A 20671-nucleotide genomic window follows, 5' to 3' on the forward strand; every position below is an offset into this window, starting at 1 on the left:
GACCGTGACAAATTATAATTAGTTGGGGTTTTACTTCGTCACGAAGCGTTCAATCATTCGAGGCTTGGCCATGTTGGTTTTGGTTTTCTGACACGTTGAGGTAAACTATAAGTTTCTGTTTGATTAGTTTTAGACCCAAAAATGTATGTGGTTTCTTTCTTTACTGGAACAGCAACGTGGCATTCGTGAAGATTTATCAAAACGCTTCAAAGAAGCTTGCCCGAGGTTTGAAAAGCTTTCTTCAACTTTAATCACCGCTTTTTTTGACCTAAACAGACTTGCAACATCGCCAAAAACAAAGGGAGCTATTTTCACGCAGTCAATCTCTACACAACAACCGACGTAATGTTAATCTTGACCGTGACATTACCAAGCCAACATTTCACCATGAGATCTGTAGCACGGATTTTTCGAAAACTCATTTTTCACACACGTTATGGCATACAAGTTCCAAACACATTCTTGTGGCTTCAAACTCTCTTGCTCCACATGATAAACGATGCAGCAGCTCCGAATCAATGAAAAACTAATACTTAAAAATGGCATACTTGCCTCTCTGTCATGCCCTATTGTTTGAATGCTCTCTTAAGGTGACTAAGGTTGAGATTAATCATTGATCATTAAAGTGACTTCTTCGAAGATCGCTCCAAGTGAATGTTTTGTAGGGAGGAAGTGCGGCCTAGTGGTTAGAGCGCTTGCCTTAAGACCCGGAGATCCCAGGTTCAAGACACAGTCTGACCACTAGTTGAATTTGTTCCTGATAGTCCCTGGTTCATCTTCTCAGCTGCACTTGTAAACAGCCAGCTTGCTTGCTTTTCGTACAGTTGTTGTTGAATGTTCTGTTCTGTCGTGATTGTGTTCACGGGCCTTGAAAAGCCTTTATGGGGAGTGGTCAATTACATATGTATGTATGTATGTATGTATGTATGTATGTATGTATGTATGTATGTATGTATGTATGTATGTATGTATGTATGTATGTATGTATGTATGTATGTATGTATGTATGTATGTATGTATGTATGTATGTATGTATGTATGTATGTATGTATGTATGTATGTATGTATGTATGTATGTATGTATGTATGTATGTATGTATGTATGTATGTATGTATGTATGTATGTATGTATGTATGTATGTATGTATGTATGTATGTATGTATGTAGTATGTATGTATGTATGTATGTATGTATGTATGTATGTATGTATATATGTATGTATGTATGTATGTATGTATGTATGTATGTATGTATGTATGTATTTTAATACATACATACGCCTCCCAAACATGCTTAAAAGCATCCTTGGGAGGCGCGGTGGCCTCATGGTTAGAGTGCTCGACTCGGGATCGACTGGTCCGGGTTCGGGGACATCGTGTTGCGTTCTTGGGCAAGACACTTTAATCTCAAAGTGCCTCTCTCCATCCAGGTGTATATATGGGTCCCGGGAAGTGGGAATGCTGGGGGTAACCCTGCGATAGAGTAGCATCCCATCCAGGGGGGAGTAGAAATACTCCTAGTCCCTTCATGCTACGGAAACCGGAGATAAGTGCCGGCGTGATGGGCCCTCTGGCTCGTAAACAGAGACTTTACCTTTACGTATGTATTGTATTGTAATTCCACACGGTCAGAAAATTGTTCTTGATAAAATATCAGCCCAACCAACCAATATTGCCCCTCCCAAATGTGCTTTAACCTATTGACTCCTGGGAGTGAGACAAAATAGATTTTACTCTATCTAACGCCAGACGATTTTGCTCGTAAATGGGGGGTTCAGGAGTCAATGGGTTAACAGTGTGACAGTCTTCTAAATACAAACTAAAATGAAATAATATAGACTAAAGAGAGAAGCGATCCTCGTATCTATCCTGACAATTTAAGCAATTGTTTTACCAGTTAGTTTACCAGTTTGAGCACTTGGACTCCTTCAATTTAACTACTGTCTGTTTTGCTGTTATCTGGTCTCATCGACCAGTAGTCCATTTAAAAGATTACGCCAAGCCGACCACATTTCTGAAGGAAAGGCAAAACCACAACTCCGGGAAATCCATGCCCTAGTCTTTTTGAGTAGTGTGTGGGATCTTTAACGTTCCACAGAGTTTATGTACATTGAAGGGTTGTGAGACAGGGCCTGCGGTTTATAGTCCTTATTCGAGAAGATTTGACAGTCTAACCATTTGCGGATGTAATTACAAGGGCAGTACTTTCTCTTCAGTTATTTTAAGACCCTGAATGTTGGTCCGGTTGGAGTCAACCTCACGACCTACTGCATGGCATCCCAGTGCTCAACCAACTGAGCCACCGGTGCACAATGTCTGGCACCTGAAAAATGCAGGCGGCTACAACAGGATTCGAACTCATGACCTCTGCAATGCCGGTTGCAAGAGCTATGCAGCCACTCGGTTGGGAGTGGATGAAGTGCGAGGATTACTTTTCTTTTTCGTCTGTAACCCACACTTTAAATATATATTCAACTTATTTCATGCAAAAGAGACCAGAAGAGACCATTTCTTTTAAATCCAAGGCAGTTCTTTAATTTAATGGAAACTTCAAAGGCTTCGTTCGCTTGTATCATAAGGTAAATTGCAATGGAATTTGTTCTTAAAGAGAGAGACCAAATTGGTATTTCACCAAAGTGAATAGCCTGTTTTGCCTCTAAGTAGTAAGTAAAGAATTACAAATCAAAGTTTCTCTTGAGTTAGAACAGCAAATCTTCCACATTCTTCCAAGTTTCTGGTTGACTCCTTCATCTTAATAAGCCTCTGTGGAAAAAACAAAAGTGAGAACAACGGCATAATTAGACAAATGCCTAAGACAACGTACATTAATTACTCATTTCCGGTCCCATGGGAGCTTTGGGTCTGACAACAATTACGCTTCACGAAAAATTTGTGTTACTTCCGGCTTTCTCCAATTTTGGTGTGTTAAGTATACATGCGAACAAAATCGCATTTTAGGAACTGTTTGAAATGATTTTTCACGGCAAAACCTCTGCTAAAGGATGGGAAAAATACCAAGGAAAGTGATAACAATGAACATTCGCCTACTAGCCACCATTTCAGCACGTGTTCTTTACTGCCCCAATCTACATCTTGACCGTCTTTTTTGCCTTAGAAACTGCGCTAGATCGTCAAATGAAAATTTCATAAGTTTGGTTAAGAGCACCTTTTGAACGCTCTATTCATGTTCTTTGATATGCAAAACTTGATCCCCTTTGTTTGTTGTCATGGAGAAATGACACGTGTTGACATAATTAAGAAATCATAAAAAGAGACCACCTTCATAAATGGACACCACCTTCACATTCTTTTGTGTTTATGTTTATTAGACTTATTGCCCTCACTTTGAAACCAAATATTCTTTTGAAATTCGCTGGTCATAGCAAGGCAAGAAAGGCTTATTAGCATTAAAACACAAGAATTTACTTTTTTCCCGCCAAAATGAAAGAGGTCTAATCACGGATTCTTCTATTTCAGCTAATTTGAAGGAAATCTTGGTTAACTCAAAGAAAAAAAAAATTTTTCAACTTTTTGTACCAGAACATGTAACTTGGAAGAAATCTCCATTATTCCTCAATTATTTTGAAACTTTTTTTTTTTACGGTTATTTCTCTGAAAAGTCCTTGGTTGTTATGCTGAATTTTTTTTAAACTGAAAAGTCTATTTTAAAATCTTTAAAATGAGATTTTGTAAGCCATATTGCTATAAGTCCACAAAATTAATTTGTTTTGTGGGACCATTTGGACCCAAAGCTCTGCGAGAGACTGGAAATGAGCTTTAGGACATTATGATATAGGTTTTTGGACAAGTGCTAGTTGTTAAATACGTAATAGTATATATATTTACAGTGCCCGAGGGTCACTCTGCTGGCTGCTTCTTGATCAGTACATTGTTCTTCGAAGCATGTTCACTCAAAGTTCTTTTTAGAAAACAAATTTTTTTTTCTCTTCCAAAAATATACTCTTTGAACATGGCAACATATCATATTACAATCAAAATGGATAGAAATAAAGAGTCATATTGTATTTGATTTCCCGAGAAGATACCACATGTGATTCGAAATAAGATCAATATCCTGCAAAAAGTAAACCTTGGCAGAATCATATTTAAAAGTTGTAATCCTCGAAGGAGTCACGAATTCTCGCTTTGCTGTCACTAGATTTTGTTAGTTAATTAGATTGTTGGAAAGAGAGCAATAACGCTTTCATACAAAATACATGAAGACCTGTATTTCCTGGATTATGTGGGCTTCAACGTAGGTCAACTAATTCAGTTTGGTTTCTTTCCATTCTTCTTTTCGACAACACTGAGTCCAAACATAGTTCACTTAAACTGCTCATATTTCAAAGCTTCTAAGTGAAGGGGTTTAGGGGAGAGGTTTGGATGAACTCTCTGATTCCCCCTTCCATTCAGCGAGCCGGAAACCCTAATCCCCTTCTTTCGAATCGACAAGGTATTGCAGGCAAGAGGCCTTGGTAAGCGCCTCAGTTTTTCTGATTGAAATTTACATGTCGAGATTTGGTATGTCATTTTATTTAGTTTACATAATAGTGTGTAATTCATGGTTAATCATTATCATTGTCATTATTATTACCATTATTATTGTGATTTTCATTGTCACTGTCATTTCCATTACTATATTGCCCTTGTAATTTTTACTGCCATTGCCATCGCCATTGTGATTGCCACTGTCACTGTCATTGCCATTGCCATTGCCATTGCCATTGCCATTGCCATTGCCATTGTCATTGCCATTGTCATTGCCATTGTGATTGCCACTGTCACTGTCATTGTCATTGCTATTGTAATTGTCATTGCCATTGCCATTGCCATTGCCACTGTGATTGCCACTGTCACTGCCATTGTCATTGCTATTGTCATTGCCATTGTCATTGCCATTGCCATTGCCATTGCCATTGCCATTGCCTTTGTGATTGCCACTGTCACTGTCATTGTCATTGCCATTGTAATTGTAATTGTCATTGTCATTGCCATTGCCATTGCCATTGCCATTGCCATTGCCATTGCCATTGTCATTGTCATTGTCATTGGCATTGTCATTGTCATTGTCATTGACATAGTCATTGTCAATATGCTTATGCTCCTTGTCCAAAAGAGCCAACTACCTTTTACGAGATTTCCCAGGATCTAGTTCCGGGATTATGCATGGCATACTTACTAAGTTCTGAGTAAGGCGTAATTTCATGATATTCTGTGACCACGTATCTCCATGTCCTGACGAGGACAACTAGTGTCAATACCATTTTTGCCACCATTCCTTTCCAATTCAATGCCTTCATTCTACAGTTTGAAATAAAGACATTCAGTCAAAAACTGGAACTCTTTTGCTTGTGTCACTGTCTGAAGATGCTAAAATAATGGATGTGTCCGTGGAGACCCAAAACGTAAGACTTTAAACTGAAACTAGTACATTCCTACACTGAAACTATGTACTAAATTTTCGTAGCTAGGGAGGCTGCGATTATCAAAATTCATTAAAAATTAGAGAAAACATTTCGTGTGCGCCCTAAACTTTATCCGAATATCTGAATTTGTAGCAAAAGCACCGATTTAATTACCTGCAGCCTCGACGTTTCACAATTAATATGCAGCACAAGTTATAGAAGACTAGCTAAGACTACTTTTAATTTCACCTGATGTAGCCTGTTACTTTATACGTTTCTTGGCTTTTCAGTTCTCCCCATCCATACGTTTCATCCTGGATGGTATTTTTTGTTGGCGGCCCTTTCGCAACTGCATAAGTTACTCATTTCACTGCATTGATCTCAAAAGCATTGATCAACGCAACTCTTCATTTCAAACCTATATTTTGTGTATAATTCCTTTAGAAATTCACACTTGATGCAAGGCCAAAATACCAACATTTTTCGGTCTCATTCGGGTCAATTCAAGATGGCAAGGCTCAATTTTAAGCAATGATTGCAAAACAACGTCGCCGAGCAACGTCTGCAAAGAAATCCTAGAAATTAAACACAAAATTAATCTTGAATTAATCTTTTGTAACTTAAGGCGCTTACAAAATGAAACGCTGGTATGTCTTTAGCTTCTTCAAGTGATCTGAAAGGAAAACGTTGTACAATCATTTTAAAATAACTCTTTAAGAACACTCTTTGAAATGAACAAATTCAAATGAGCTTCGACCGAGTAGCTTTATAAAATAATCAAATTAAATGCATCACATTACACAATAAAACGTAATTACCAATTTGACGCAATTACTCAATTTTCATCTTAAAAAGAATATTTCCGGTAAGAGAAAAAGTGGTGGGTATAGCAACACTCTAGCTCTTCCAGGGAAGGCCCAGTCTAGAATAATTGGCTTTTCCCCCACCCCTTCCCCCTGGAACGAGCTACCCTTCCCCCCCCCCCCCCCCCCCCCAATGCACAATAATGAAAAACGTTGATAAATTGGACGCTTGGGAGAATTGCTCTTTGGAAAAAAGGAGGGAGGGAGGAAAGAGGAGAGATGCCCGGGAGAAAAATATCAAAAAAAAAGTATAAAAAAAGAAAAGAAGATGCATAAGAAATCAACATCTGTCACGTACCGATCAAGTTCTTGAGCTCCTAACAAAGAAAAAAACAAGTTATTAAAATTTCTATAAGCAAGAATAATGGCAAACTAAAAGGAAAGCCGATTTTCTGAGCGCAACATTGAGTGACAAAACGCGCTGAAAGGGGAAAAAAGAAATTAATATAAAATTCGCTATTTTGCGCTCGCATTTTCCTGCACTTTTGTCATTTCACAAAGAACAAGAGAAGAGTGAAGAAAACTTCAAAACGCACCGTCAGAGACCTTGTTTTGTTCATTAAATGCTCAGAGATTGCGTATTGACGCTCCCGTCGACTTCGCCATCATAAATATAAACAATAAGTGACCTACAGCACGGAGGATGACGGCGGCTACATGAGCCGTTATCTAAACATATCGTTTTTCGTATATGGTAATAATTTCACGATTACTCCAAGTTGTTTGGCAAAGAAAGTGTGTACCAACATTCCAAGAATAAAATTGCTATAATCGGTATGGATGTCATATAAAAATTTATCCTCAGCTGCTCGCGCCCTACACAAAACCTGAAATATGGTCATTTTATGGCATTAGCGAGTTTAAGCTGCAACGATGTCAACGAAAGTGAGAACGGCAGAAATGAACTAAAACAAAGGCTATGTACACTCCGCACGTCCGTTTTACATGTTGGTATGTTTCTTTGCCGTTCATGACCTGACAACGACGTGAATGCTTTGCTTTTCTCTCCACACTTCCACACCATTCATACCATACCTGGATGGTGTCGTACCAGTAGGTAATAAATAAATAAATAAATAAATAAATTTTCTTAAAACTTACGTTTCTTTTGCCTTATGATGTAGCATGTAATTACGACTGAAACGAGCGTGACTACCAATACTCCAACTGGGACTAATGCATATATCAGGACTTTGTTAATGCTGCCTCTTCGAAGCTCAGAAGCAGGCTTCACTGAAGTAAAGAAAAAACGAAAACATCAACCTCGTTTCCAGGGTCTCTAGCAGACCAGAGAGACCCTGGGAACGAGGTTGCGAAAACATGTATTTTGCCATCTTGTAAACTACTTTGCAAAAGTTTAATAGAAAAGGTTTTGCAGGTTTCTAAACGGAGGTGATGGATCACACGGATCTGGTTATGCAATTGTGTGGCCTTTTTTCTCATTGAAGGACAACTGAAAAGGCTCCTTGACAAGATTTACTGATGAAGATTGGCCTCTGGCATTTGTATATTTCCACTCTGTGTTTTTTAATTAGTTTTAATTAGTTATTTCCTGGAATTGAAGAGTAATCACTACGTACATGTACAAATATTAAAGGGAGGAAAGTAATGGTTTCAAACTAAGAACAGCCGGATGATAAAGAACAATCTCCAATTCAGATAAAAGTTGAAGATGTTGAATATGCAAGTTGAATGTACGAAACTTTCATGTATTCTATATCATTAAATCTGTGAATTTATAAAATTCCTCTAGTGAACCTAGAGATACTGACTAGTCAGAAATTGAAGAATGTACCTAGACGACCATACTCGTCTCCTGGACTTCTAGGATTTTAATAAGATCGTGTAATGTCGTGATATAAAGAATGTTACTGTTGGTGGGATTCACATAAGATATGGTAATATCTTTTAAAATCTGTTCAGATCTTGTATCAGCTATAAAAGAAACTCAAGAGCTTGTAATATCTCGATATGAATCTGATCAGATTTACATTGTAAGATATCGGTAAGAATATTGCATGTTAATAATATTAATAATGATGAAGATTGATACCATGCTGTAATCGAAGATCTTGATTAGTTTTAAATTATTACGAAAGTCTTAATAGAAAAGAGATCTTGAACTGAGCAGTGTCTCCTAGCCCAATTTGTATCAAACATACCGCACGTCAGATGTCGCTTAATACTCGTATAATTAAAGATGAAGATTGTATGCTTAAGGGACATTTCGTGTCGTCTTCTATAACCTGGCAACACTCACATTTTACAGTTATGAAGACATCTCCAGTAGTGGGGCTTCCAACACCATTATCAGCAGTACATCGGTAGCCTCCTGCATCTTGCCTTCTGATGCTAGTCATTGGCATGGTGACAGCAACGTTATCAGAACGTCTCGTCCATGTGACGTTCGGTGTTGGATTCCCGTCAGCTTTACAGTCCAGTATCACATCGTCTCCCTCAGTTACTGTTTGGTTTGCAGAGATTTCAATGATATTTGGTGACACTACAACAAAACCAATGATTCGTGCGGAATTAAGACACTAAGCAAAGAGTTACTTAGGCATAAGGGGACACTCCGTGATGTACTCTATTTGGCGGCAGTACTCACATTTCTCATGGACAATTATGAAGACATCTCCAGTAGCGGGGCTTCCAACACCATTATCAGCAGTACATCGGTAGCCTCCTGCATCTTGCCTTCTGATAATAGTCATTGGCATGGTGACAGCAACGTTATCAGAACGTCTCGTCCATGTGACGTTCGGTGTTGGATTCCCGTCAGCTTTACAGTCCAGTATCACATCGTCTCCCTCAGTTATTGTTTGGTTTGCAGAGATTTCAATGATATTTGGTGACACTACAACAAAACCAAGGATTCGTGTGGAATTAAGGCACTAAGCAAAGAATTACTTAGGCATAAGGGGAAACTCCGTGACGTACTCTATTTGGCGGCAGTACTCACATTTCTCATGGACAATTATGAAGACATCTCCAGTAGCGGGGCTTACAACACCATTATCAGCAGTACATCGGTAGCCTCCTGCATCTTGCCTTCTGATGTTAGTCATTGGCATGGTGACAGCAACGTTATCAGAACGTCTCGTCCATGTGACGTTCGGTGTTGGATTCCCGTCAGCTTTACAGTCCAGTATCACATCGTCTCCCTCAGTTACTGTTTGGTTTGCAGAGATTTCAATGATATTTGGTGACACTACAACAAAACAAAGGATTTGTGTGGAGTTAAGACACTAAGCAAAGAGTTACTTAGGCATAAGGGGAAACTCCGTGACGTACTCTATTTGGCGGCAGTACTCACATTTCTCATGGACAATTATGAAGACATCTCCAGTAGCGGGGCTTACAACACCATTATCAGCAGTACATCGGTAGCCTCCTGCATCTTGCCTTCTGATGTTAGTCATTGGCATGGTGACAGCAACGTTATCAGAACGTCTCGTCCATGTGACGTTCGGTGTTGGATTCCCGTCAGCTTTACAGTCCAGTATCACATCGTCTCCCTCAGTTACTGTTTGGTTTGCAGAGATTTCAATGATATTCGGTGAAACTACAAGAAAACAGGTGATGGTGTGAAAACACAGACAAGGTACTTTATATTAAACAATGTGCAGTTCACAATATCTAGGATCAGGCCTTAAACGTATTGGATGTGAAGGTTGGTTAATGGGAAAAAAAATATTTTCAACAGCCAAGTCACTCCAGCCCGGCCTGAACAGACCCCGAAACACACGCTAGCACAAAACCTTCTTAGCGTTAGGGCAACGACACTCTGTGGCGTTAAAAAAGAAACTATGAATCTCCGGAACAGCCTTCCAAGAGCCGAACCTTGACGATGTAAGAGCGTACTCTACCAGAACCTTAGAGTCTAAGGCCTTGTTTAGACACCCAAGGTTTCAACTTTGTAAGAGTCTTAATGGCTGTATTTTTAATGCGTAATCCATTTTAGGAAACACCATGCTTTCAAAAATCCCCCAAAGCACTCGTGAAATGTTTTTCATTCTTCATTTAAAGAACGCCATGAACAGGTACAGCAAGAAATAAATGATAAGAAATTTCAAGATTTTATGTAGGAGATTGAGGTTCTAGCATTAAAAATGGAAAACTTACTTGGGTTTACTACCAACTGCGTATCAACTGTGAACGGTCCAAGTTCCCCATCAGCTATATCGACATGAAGTGGTTGAAGTGGGTCCATGAGGCCACTTGAAAACTGAAGGTCCACAATGGCTTGGACGATACCAGACCTAAGACTTGAAATAGGTAAACAATGCTTAATAGACTTTTGTTTAAATATGTCGGATTGTATGATTTCTTAAAAGAGCAATAAAATGCATTTCGGTGAGTTCAATAAATCATGTTTTGGACATTTTTTTTCTAAAAGTTATTGACGTATTTTAGTCTTCTCTTTCTTTCTTAAGTTTAGCGTGTCAATAGCGGAAGAATTAATCCTTGCATCCCGCGAGGACTGGACGCCAGTTAAGTTAAATTAGGCAATGACGTCAGAATGAGAGGGTGGCGTGGGAAAAAAGAAATTTTTTTTTCATTCTTTTGAGTCGCAGAAAATTTAGTTTAGTTGAAAACCATTTGTTCGATCCTCGGTGACTTCATCGTCTGTTTCTACTTTCCTTTGATCCGTGTAGCTATAGTTTTAAATACCCGTAAAATGGAGCAACGACAGAGTGTGGAGGGCAATGGGCGCACTGTCGGCTTCCGTTGACGTCCTATTTTCAGCTTTTACGATTTTTGCGAAAATTTGCAATTTTTGCAGCTGCTTGCAAACCTGGACATAAGTGTCATCTTGTACTCAAATATTATTGTAACAAACAGTGCTTAATATTTCTGCACACAAAGGAAATGGAATTGCAATTTGTGATCGTGTCAATTTAAAATACTGAGTAAGGTAGCCTTTGATTTTCTTATTGGAAATCCCTTAAGGTGCATGTTGATTAGAATGTTATGAACAAGATTAACAGCATTTACTTTATTGCCTTTAATCCATATTCACAATTAAACTGTCTATTTTTTAACCTTTGTAGCAACAATAGTACATTCCAAAACCCCTAGTGTAAGCGTGAACCTTACAAAGAGTAAAAGAAAATGGAACCAAAATGTTATATGAAGTCAACGTGTTGAGAATTAAAGAAGGCACATCTCTTAAGACATAGCAGATTTTCTGCAGCTGTTTGTTGAACGGCCGGTTAGTAAACACTGCATCAAAGTAAAACGTTACCTAAATTCCTTAATGTTTATGTAATAAGGACGTTTTCCTTCATTTTCTGGCCGGCTGTATGGGCTTGAGATCTGTAAAAGAAAATTTCAGTAAAAGTGAAACTAGATTACATCTAAGGGGAAGCTGAGAGGAAATAAATTTATCAATAAAAGATGCTGCACATGACTGTATTTGGTGTACTTATGGCCCCAGTTCTTCAAAGGGTGAATAACGGTATCCACTGGATAAATCAATAGACCATTTTTACAGATAAGGCTGCCACTTTGATTTCTATGGTTTCGAAAGACATTTGGGATACTCAGGGGACAAATTAACATGTATTTTCCCACTGGGCATCCCAAAATAGCCATTTGAAATAATAAAAATCAAAATGGCCGCCATATCTGCAGAAATTAAACGTCTATTGGATTTGCTGGTGTTTATCCGGTGGATAGCGTTATCCACCTTTTGAACAACCGAGGCCAGTAGTATATGGAATGAGCGTTCTGGTGAGGAACATAGAAATAAAGGATACAGAGCGACGCGATGAAACAAAGGTATAGTGTATCGCTCATTCGGAAAAAAAACAATCTGGTGTCCTGTACGTATAAGTAAAATCCCAAAGTTTGAGAAGCGGAACAAGGTCTCAGTCAACGTGTTTGGATTCGAGGACGGAATAGTTGTTCCGGTGTTCTCTTCGACGGAGAAATTTAAAATTTAAATAACATCTGGCCTGTGATTTTTTCGTACGTGATTGCTTCTAAAAGATCACATAATTTTAAACATGACATAGTCTATCGTGGAGAGGATACAATAGACAAGTTCCTGGAAGCGTTACGGCTGGAAGAAGAAATAATTCAAACTCTCATGAGAGAGATTGTGCCCACGCAATTGACTCCTCCTGAGGAACAAGAGTTTCAACAAGCCACCCATTGTCACATTTGTGGAGGGGAACTTGGGACTGATCGGATTCGAAAGAGGAGACCCACAACACTTGCAAATTGAACTTTTGGTTAACGGGTCGAATTGCAGTCATTCTTCATAATCTCCGAAGCTATTGTGTATGACTCTCACCTCATTATGCAAGGCACGAGGACATTAAAGAACAACACCATCTACTGCATTCCAAACAATATGAAAAAGTATGTTTCTTTCTCCATTGGCTACCTGGGTTTTCGGGACTCGCTAGAATCATGAATGCATCCTTAGAACAAGCTTAAGTCGAATTTGGCGAAAGAGGGACAAACACCACATCGAGGAAAGCAACGACCACCACGATCTCTACCTGTTCTCTGAAGTGTTTATGATGGCTGATGTTTTCGAACGTTCACCGTCCAGGAGAAGACCGGAACGACTCTCCGGTTTTTGAATCTCAAACACGCTGACTGCAATCTTGTGCCCCTTCTCAAACTTTGGAATTTTACTTACAGGTTCAGGACACTCGACTATCATCCAAGTTGACCTCGTTTACATAGGGTTGCGATGATAGCTTCGCTCTTGGTCAGTTTTAACTGGTTGTAAGCCCGCCAAGATACTGCACCTGAAACACTTTTCATCCTCGTTTTTGATGCTAATGATAGCCTTGTTATCCTTTCCTATTTCTCGGGTAAAGGCAGAACTATCCGTTTGGACTTTCCTAAAGTTGCTGGCGAGTTCCAATGAGCATGAACTCAGTATTCTCTTCATACAGCTTCAACCATACACGCCCTCACAGCCCTGATACACCACTCCATAGCACACTTTGCCTCCGTCTCTCTTTCAGGCTTGTCTGGCTTGAACGACAGGTAAAGTTGAGTGTCGTCTGCATGTGCATGGGTGTTTGGTAGATGGGTCTTAGTTACTTCAAACAGCTTACTAGCATAGGCAGAAAAGAGTACCGGTCCTAGACATGACCCTTGAGGAACACCGAATGATAGGTGAGATCTGTCTGACAGTTCCCCATTGACCGCAACACGCCGGGAGCGACCAGACAAGTAAGATATTTTCCACATGATCCGCCCGCACCGGAGCGCTCATTCCGTATATCATATATCTTTCTTTACCCTTGGATTTAAGAGCAGCCTGGTGTAGGTAATATCTCCGAGTATTTACTCTCCCAACCATGATATACCACAGAGGACATACCACAACACCGGCAACTCTGTACCCTACTCTTTGCGAATGGTGTGTGGGTTCTTTTAAGTCCCACAAGGTTATGAACATTAAAAGGGCTGTGAGACGGGGCCCGCTATGTACGGTTTTTTGGTCCTTATCCGAGAAGACTAGACAGTCTAACCAAAGGTGTCCTGTTATGCATGGTGAAATAAAATGATACAAAAACAAGAGCGTCATGCATGAAATATTTTGCAGCGTATGGACAAAATTTATTTTAGTTGAGGTAACTGAACTGGAATACAGATGGCTCATCTCAATTCAGCACGTGGGACCCAAGGAAAGACCAGAAAGGAAATACTTGAAAAACTCTCTTTCACACATGGTGGTAGTAACCAAAAAGGCAACACAACTTGATATTATATCGTTAACAATTGGAATGTATGCTAACTTACTGCTGCTGTCAGATTTGATGCCAGTTCTTCGAATTGAAGGGATCCTCTTGTTCTGAGAGCATCTGTCCATCCTATTCCTTGTAGCAATCTCAGTAAAACTGTAGTTGTCTTACAATGCGAAGAACCTGTCACAGATAGTTGATAATCATGAAACTATTACTGCTCTGATAAAATCGATTTCTAAGAGTCTTATTGCATTGCATTTATGTGTGGGAGGTTGATCAACTTTTAGTAACTACTTTTGTGATATTGTCAACATCATCATCACCATTGTTGCTGTTCTTTGAAGTGCTGCCAACTCCATTCCACCATTCAAGTCTGTCAGGCATTATTACAAGAGCAATGTCTGATGCTCTATTAGTATCACCCAACTAGTGGACTGATGCAAATCTTGCATTTTAATTGGCTACGCTACTACAGGACTATTAGTACTAGTCCTCGAGTAGCGAACAGCGTGACGCTTCCTTTCGTTCTATCCCCAAATAAATATTCCTTCAACTTGCATTTGCTAACTTTATTATTGCCTGTGATACTAAAACAATTAGACATTTCGCCCTTAAGGGCCGCGAGTCAATAGCCCATTCGGCTTCGCCTCATGGGCTATTGACCCGTAGCCCGCAAGGGCTACTAGTCTAATTTTTAAATGACAACTTGAACACCCTTTACCCTCTTCATTTTCCATAGCTATTAAATTATTAAATTCAATCGCGAGATCAAGGCAGGGGTAAGGATTGCACACTTGGTTAGTGGGAGGCATTCTGTGCGAGTGGTCCCGAGCTCGATCCCTAGTGACCTCACCTCCTTGCTTCGACTTCTTTCCAATCTGTGTAGCTCCAGGTAGCTTTAAATACCCTTAAAACGGAGTACTAATGGAAAGAGGGGGGTAAAATGAGCTCACCGTTGGCTTCCTGGGAGAATACCCTCTAGAAAGTAAAGGAACTACCAGCGTGAAATGAATTGTACCTGTACCTAGGCATTTTATTGACCTTTCCTCTTGTTTGATCCCAACCCTCCAATCATTAGAACAACGTCAATGATGAGGCAGTTTTTCCTCTCTTGTTTAACTTTCTCGTTATCATCGCCATCATCATCATCATCATCATCAACATCATTATCATCATCGTCATCATTATTGACGAAATTAACTCACAAGGGAACCTGTAAGGTCTTTTAGCTCAAATAAACATATTATGCCTAAGTGGACACATGTCACATAAATGATAGTGGCGGGCATTAATCAACAAACCGGATAAAAGCAAAGTCAACAGATTATGCTATTTTTTTTACCATAGCCTCACAAACACAATTCTGTTGAATGATGAAATGATAAATATGAAATGGATCATATATGAACTGCAGATATGAAATCAAGTGAAGCTATGATCTTTGCAGTTATGAACGCAACTTTTGCAATTGCGTAGTGAAGCCTGAAAAATTCAGGACTTCAACAGGGGTTGAACCCGTGACCTCGCGTTACCGGTGCAACGCTCTAACCAACTGAGCTACGAAGCCACTGACGTTGGGAGCTGGTCATTTGTGGGTTCTAATATTCCAGAGAGGAATGAATCAATAATGAAATGATATATATGAAATGGATCATACATGAACTGCGGATATGAAATCAAGTGAAGCTATGATCTTCGCAGTTTTGAACGCAACTTTTGCAATTGCCTAGTGAAGTTGCGTTTATAACTGCGAAGATCATAGCTTCACTTGACAATTCCGTTTGTTGGGCATGGTCGAAAGCAGTAAACACCCCACCTTGTATTAGAGTATCGTAAGGGTCTGTTTCGCAAAGCCAACCAATTAAGGTAAGCTAAGCACCAGTCCAATAGCTGAAATTCGAGGATGTGATCTCTTTGTTCTTAGATTAGGCAATTACTTGTAGACATTTATGTCTGTTACTTAATACGTGACGTGTCACTGGTGTTTGGATTTTAATACTTTTTAAGCTTTTTTTTTATGTCAGTTCAACTCTGGCTGGTACTTACTAGACCTAAGGAAAAATACGAACTATCTATAATGAAGGTGGAAAGGATTCAATAATACAATTTACTGGCAACAGTCAAAACCGTTTTTGCAGTGTTTTTTATTGCAGGGATGTCAAGCCAAGCGCGAAAGCCGAAGGTTAAATAGACTGAGCAGATGAATAAGGACATTTTCGATTGTAAGAGAAAAGCTAAAGATATTGTGCCGTCGAAGAATCCTTCCTGCAATGAAAATGGAAGGAGAAGCGGTTAGGTAGATGTCATGAAAGAGCTTTGGGACGAAATGGCCATTTACAACTGAAGAGCCAAAACCTCTGGGTTCGGGCTTCACGACTAGAAAAAATGAACAATGATAGAATAGATGCGAAAGAACTTTATCAAGTGTCTAGTCGTTCTAGCGCTGGAGCACTAATTGGGGACACTGTAAACTAATGTTTCCGCGGGGATGATGCTACGGTAGCGAGGGATATTTCTACCCAAGGTTGTATTGAAAACGAAAATCAAAGTAATTATTCGAAGTAAATAACATTTTTTCCGCTGAAAGGGATCTTGATTTGCATATGACAGGTACGTAGTAAATTTTTTAGAGAGATGAATCAATAGGCGATTCATCGGAGGTGTGAGATGATGTTCCGGGCCGATTATCAGAATACACGGCAATCAACACGCTGCCGATTGTCAACTGGTGCCTTAATGACGATGGGCATGTCATAACAGTTAGCGGGTCAATTACCAATTATGCGTTCAATGAGATTGCAACTTGACGCAAAAACACCCTCTTGGTCCCATATGGTAAAACGGGACGGGATTTAATCGATCAACTAACCAAGCATGTTAACGATTGGAACAATGGCACAACAGTGCATCACATCACACTCAAAGTGGTAATTATTTACCTTGCTCTGGCGCTACAAAACCCTAGCCAAAAATCTAAAGCAAACAACACCAACAATGTCTCGAAAAGCGGTTGGGACTGTGGAAAAATGGTGAAATTGACTATCCTTTGCGTGAGGGGAGAATGATTCAAAGGCGCTTACAAAGAGCAAAGAGACATGATCCACCAAATAAAGCGAAAATTTTCGCTAAGCTAGTTATTGAAGGTCGAATTAATTCGGCGCTACGTTTTATGAGAGGTGATGATGGTGGGGGCGTGTTGCTCTTGACGGATGATGTTGATGTTATGCCGCAACTGCACGACAAAAACCCGGCAGCGAAGGAGGCTAAGCTTGGTTCCCTATTGTTTGGTCCGGTGGACAATATTCCTGATATTTTATATCAGGAAATAGATGGAGAAATTATAAAGGAGGCCGCTTTAAGGACTAAAGAGCCGGGGGAACCTTCTGGTATCGACGTAAATAGATTTAAGAGAATTCTAACTTCTAAATCGTTCAAGAAATCAAGTTTCAATCTTTGTGATGCTATTGCCACACTGACAAGGAGGTTGTGTACGGAATATGTTGATCCTACTTCCATGGAGGCCATACTAGCAAATCGCTTGATCCCCCCGTTCAAAAAAGTGTTGACTGATTACTAAGCCAAAGAAAGAAGATGCTGCTGGGGAGAGAGAGATGTTCAGGGGCAAGGCAATCAACATCACCGAGCAAGGGCCACAAGCACGTAAACGCAGCTATTGGGTCCAGGTCATGCATTTTGCGGCCTTCACATTTGGACTGTGACATCGCTGGACGTATTTCCTTAGAACGCTTCTGAGACATTCATGATCTGATGGAACCGCTAGAGTGCACAATCTTTGACATACTGATACCTGCCATCACGGGGCATAACTGCTCACAGAGTGAGCGAGATCTTTTGGATCTACCAGTACGGATGGGAGGACTGAGTTTTACGAACCCTAGAAAACAAGCGGAGTCAGAGTACGCATTGTCCGTCAAGATAACTGCCCCGCTTGTAACGCAGATAGTTTTACAAGCACACGAGCATCTGGATAACACTGTAGTAAGAACTTTGCATCAAAGCGTGCATAAAGAGAAATATGAAGCTTTGCAGGAGAGGTGTGAAAATGTGAGAAACTCCCTATCAAGTAAGACTAGGAAAGCCGCTGATCTTGCTATGAAGAAAGGCGTATCAAGCTGATTGAAAGTAATCCCGCTTAAGGACATGGTCTATACTCTCAATAAGAGGAGTTTAGAGATGCCGTTGCCTTGAGGTATGATTGGCAAAATCAACGATATCCCTTCGGTCTGTTTCTGTGGGGATAAGTTCAGTGCTGACCATGCTATGATATGCAGACGAGGGGGCTTTATTATCCATCGGCATAATGAGCTCCGTGATCTCTACGTTGAAATGCCGAATGCCATGTTTCATGATATTGAAGTGCAACCAATCTTACAGGAGATCAATGGCGAAGTCTTACCAAGAGGTTCTAATTGAGCCCCTGGCGCTCGGCTTGACATTCGCGCACGTAGATTTTGGGCAAGCCAAGGTTCTGCTTTCTTTGATGTCCGGGTGTGCCACCCAAACGCAGAATCCTATAAAGACCTTACGCCCCATTAGTATGAAATCTATGCACGGTCTCTACAATGATAGTCCTTTGCATGGTCAAAAATATATATATATCTTATTTCCTTTCGTAACTTACAAATTATGTTAACAGACGCAAGACTTGAAACAACTCCATATCCATTATCAGCCGTACATCTGTACGATCCAGCGTCATTCAACTGTATCCTTACAAGATTCAAAACGGAACCAGTGGCATTTACCAACTGGTTAGTGGTGGCACCTTCTCTTGTCCATGTGGTGGCACCTTCTCTTGTCCATGTGATGTTTGGCAATGGATCACCAGACACTTCGCATGTAAGTGTTAAATTTGATCCAATACCATTTCGAGTTTTCCTTGCAGGCAGTGTAATCATCCTTGGAGGAACTAGATAGTAGGAAAAAAACAATCATTTTCTGATGATACATGTTAATAATAATTTTTTTTTTTTTTATCATAACATTGCAATAAATATATGTTATTGCTAAAGATATGGTGCAAAAAAGTTGAATTGGTTATTGGATCATAAAGTGTGTAGTACGTTGGGATATTTTTACGAGTCTCGCTCTATTTTGGCGAGTCAAAAATACAAGAGACGATTGAAAATATGCCACGATACTATACACTTGATGATCCAATAAGCTATTTATTATCGGTGAGGGTAAAAGGAGGAATGAGTTTGCGGAATGGCATAATTATGCGAAATGCAATATATGCAGAATGACTCCAAGAAATAAATTCAACTTATTTGAAGAAACCTCAAGTTGCCAGCTTCCCGTTCCCCAACCGCGCGCTGTGATGTAAACAAATCTCCTTAGATCGTACTCTGATAGCTTCTGCTAGTCGAAGGTGGTATTTTAAACTTGAAATGAGGGGAAAAGGTTTAGGCGTTTTAGGTGGCGAGAATGATTTTTTTCTTTCTTTACGCTTAACGGAGTTGTTCTGAGTCAGCTTTATATAAGTTAACTTATAAACTTTATTTGTCCATGTAAATTAATTAATGTGTGGTAACAAATGCTAGGTGTGATAAGGCCCGAGCGAAGACCAGATTCCTTTGTAGAAAAAGAGGTGCTATCCGCAGAAAATGCTATAACGCGGTTGCGAAATCCCTCGAAAATACTTTTGTTCTTGGGCCATCGTAGTTTGATCAAAAGTAAGACACAAACAGCAGTGATAAACATATTGAACTTGTTCATTTTGATTATGACTTGACGTTTCGTATGTGCTGTACATACATTTTCAAAAGTAATCGTTGAAATTTAAAACAGCTATTTATGTATAACAAAGCGGATGAGGGGACTGGAACCTACAGAGCAAATTGTTGGGACTGTAACAGTTTTTACATCGGTAAAACTAAACGGCGGCTTCACGATAGAAAAACCAAACATTTTATGGCCCTAGCTAAAAGTGACGATACTTCAGTCATTGCTGACCACGTCAAGGCCACTGGACATAACATCAACTGGGATCATTTTGATATTTTAGCGAAGGGCAAAACAGACTATCATTGTAAAATAAAAGAGACCTTCTTTATTCAAGAACTTGAGCCAGCTTTCAACGTCAACGACGGAAGTGAAAAGCTGATGCTTTATTAATCTTTTCTGTGTTTATTATTATTAGATATTTTACTGTTGAGTATTTGCTTAATCTAGGTTCCAATCCCCTCATCCGCTTTGTTATATATAAATAGCTGTTTTAAATTTCAACGGTTGCTTTTGAAAATGTATGTAGAGTACATACGAAACGTCAAGTCATAATCAAAACGAACAAGTTCAATATGTTTATCACTGCCGTTTGTGTCTTACTTTTGATGAAATCCCTCGTGCTCGAAGGCTTCGATTCATCCCAACTTGTATGCCACAGCTGGAAGGAGGTATAAATGTCACTTCATTCATTTTCTTTCAGTCATCGTTTAGTGTTATCAGACGTTCAGCGTCCTTATAAAGAACATTTGTTTTCACTTTCATCTCAACAGCTAAGTCGACAGAAATTACCGGCCGCACCACCTCTATTTTGATGCATCTTTGAGGTTTCCGCCATACATTTTCTTGCAGCTACTTGCAATGTTCGGCCTCAGGCGATCCCAGAACCCTTTGCGTATAAAGAGGGATCCGATTACTGGCAACTCATTTACTTCAGAGC

General features: G+C 39.7%; 2 protein-coding genes across 2 annotated transcripts in view; both read right to left on the reverse strand.

Annotated features, from left to right (window-relative positions):
• LOC138029770 (tyrosine-protein kinase receptor Tie-1-like) overlaps window positions 1–20671 on the reverse strand; it is a 556173-nt gene that overhangs the window by 518980 nt on the left and 16522 nt on the right. The window lies entirely within an intron of this gene.
• Window positions 5854–20671, reverse strand: part of LOC138029422 (hemicentin-2-like) — a 23470-nt gene continuing 8652 nt past the window's right edge. The window contains exons 4-14 of the mRNA XM_068877167.1: window positions 18629–18916; window positions 14042–14166; window positions 11517–11587; window positions 10394–10536; window positions 9585–9833; window positions 9231–9479; window positions 8877–9125; window positions 8529–8771; window positions 7370–7501; window positions 6567–6585; window positions 5854–5980 (exon numbers count right to left, since the gene is read on the reverse strand). Of these exons, the coding sequence (XP_068733268.1) occupies window positions 5854–5980; window positions 6567–6585; window positions 7370–7501; window positions 8529–8771; window positions 8877–9125; window positions 9231–9479; window positions 9585–9833; window positions 10394–10536; window positions 11517–11587; window positions 14042–14166; window positions 18629–18916 (1895 nt within the window). The remainder of the gene's footprint in view (window positions 5981–6566; window positions 6586–7369; window positions 7502–8528; window positions 8772–8876; window positions 9126–9230; window positions 9480–9584; window positions 9834–10393; window positions 10537–11516; window positions 11588–14041; window positions 14167–18628; window positions 18917–20671) is intronic.

Source organism: Montipora capricornis, chromosome 13 (genome assembly GCF_036669925.1).
Source record: "Montipora capricornis isolate CH-2021 chromosome 13, ASM3666992v2, whole genome shotgun sequence".
NCBI classification, from domain to species: domain Eukaryota; kingdom Metazoa; phylum Cnidaria; class Anthozoa; order Scleractinia; family Acroporidae; genus Montipora; species Montipora capricornis.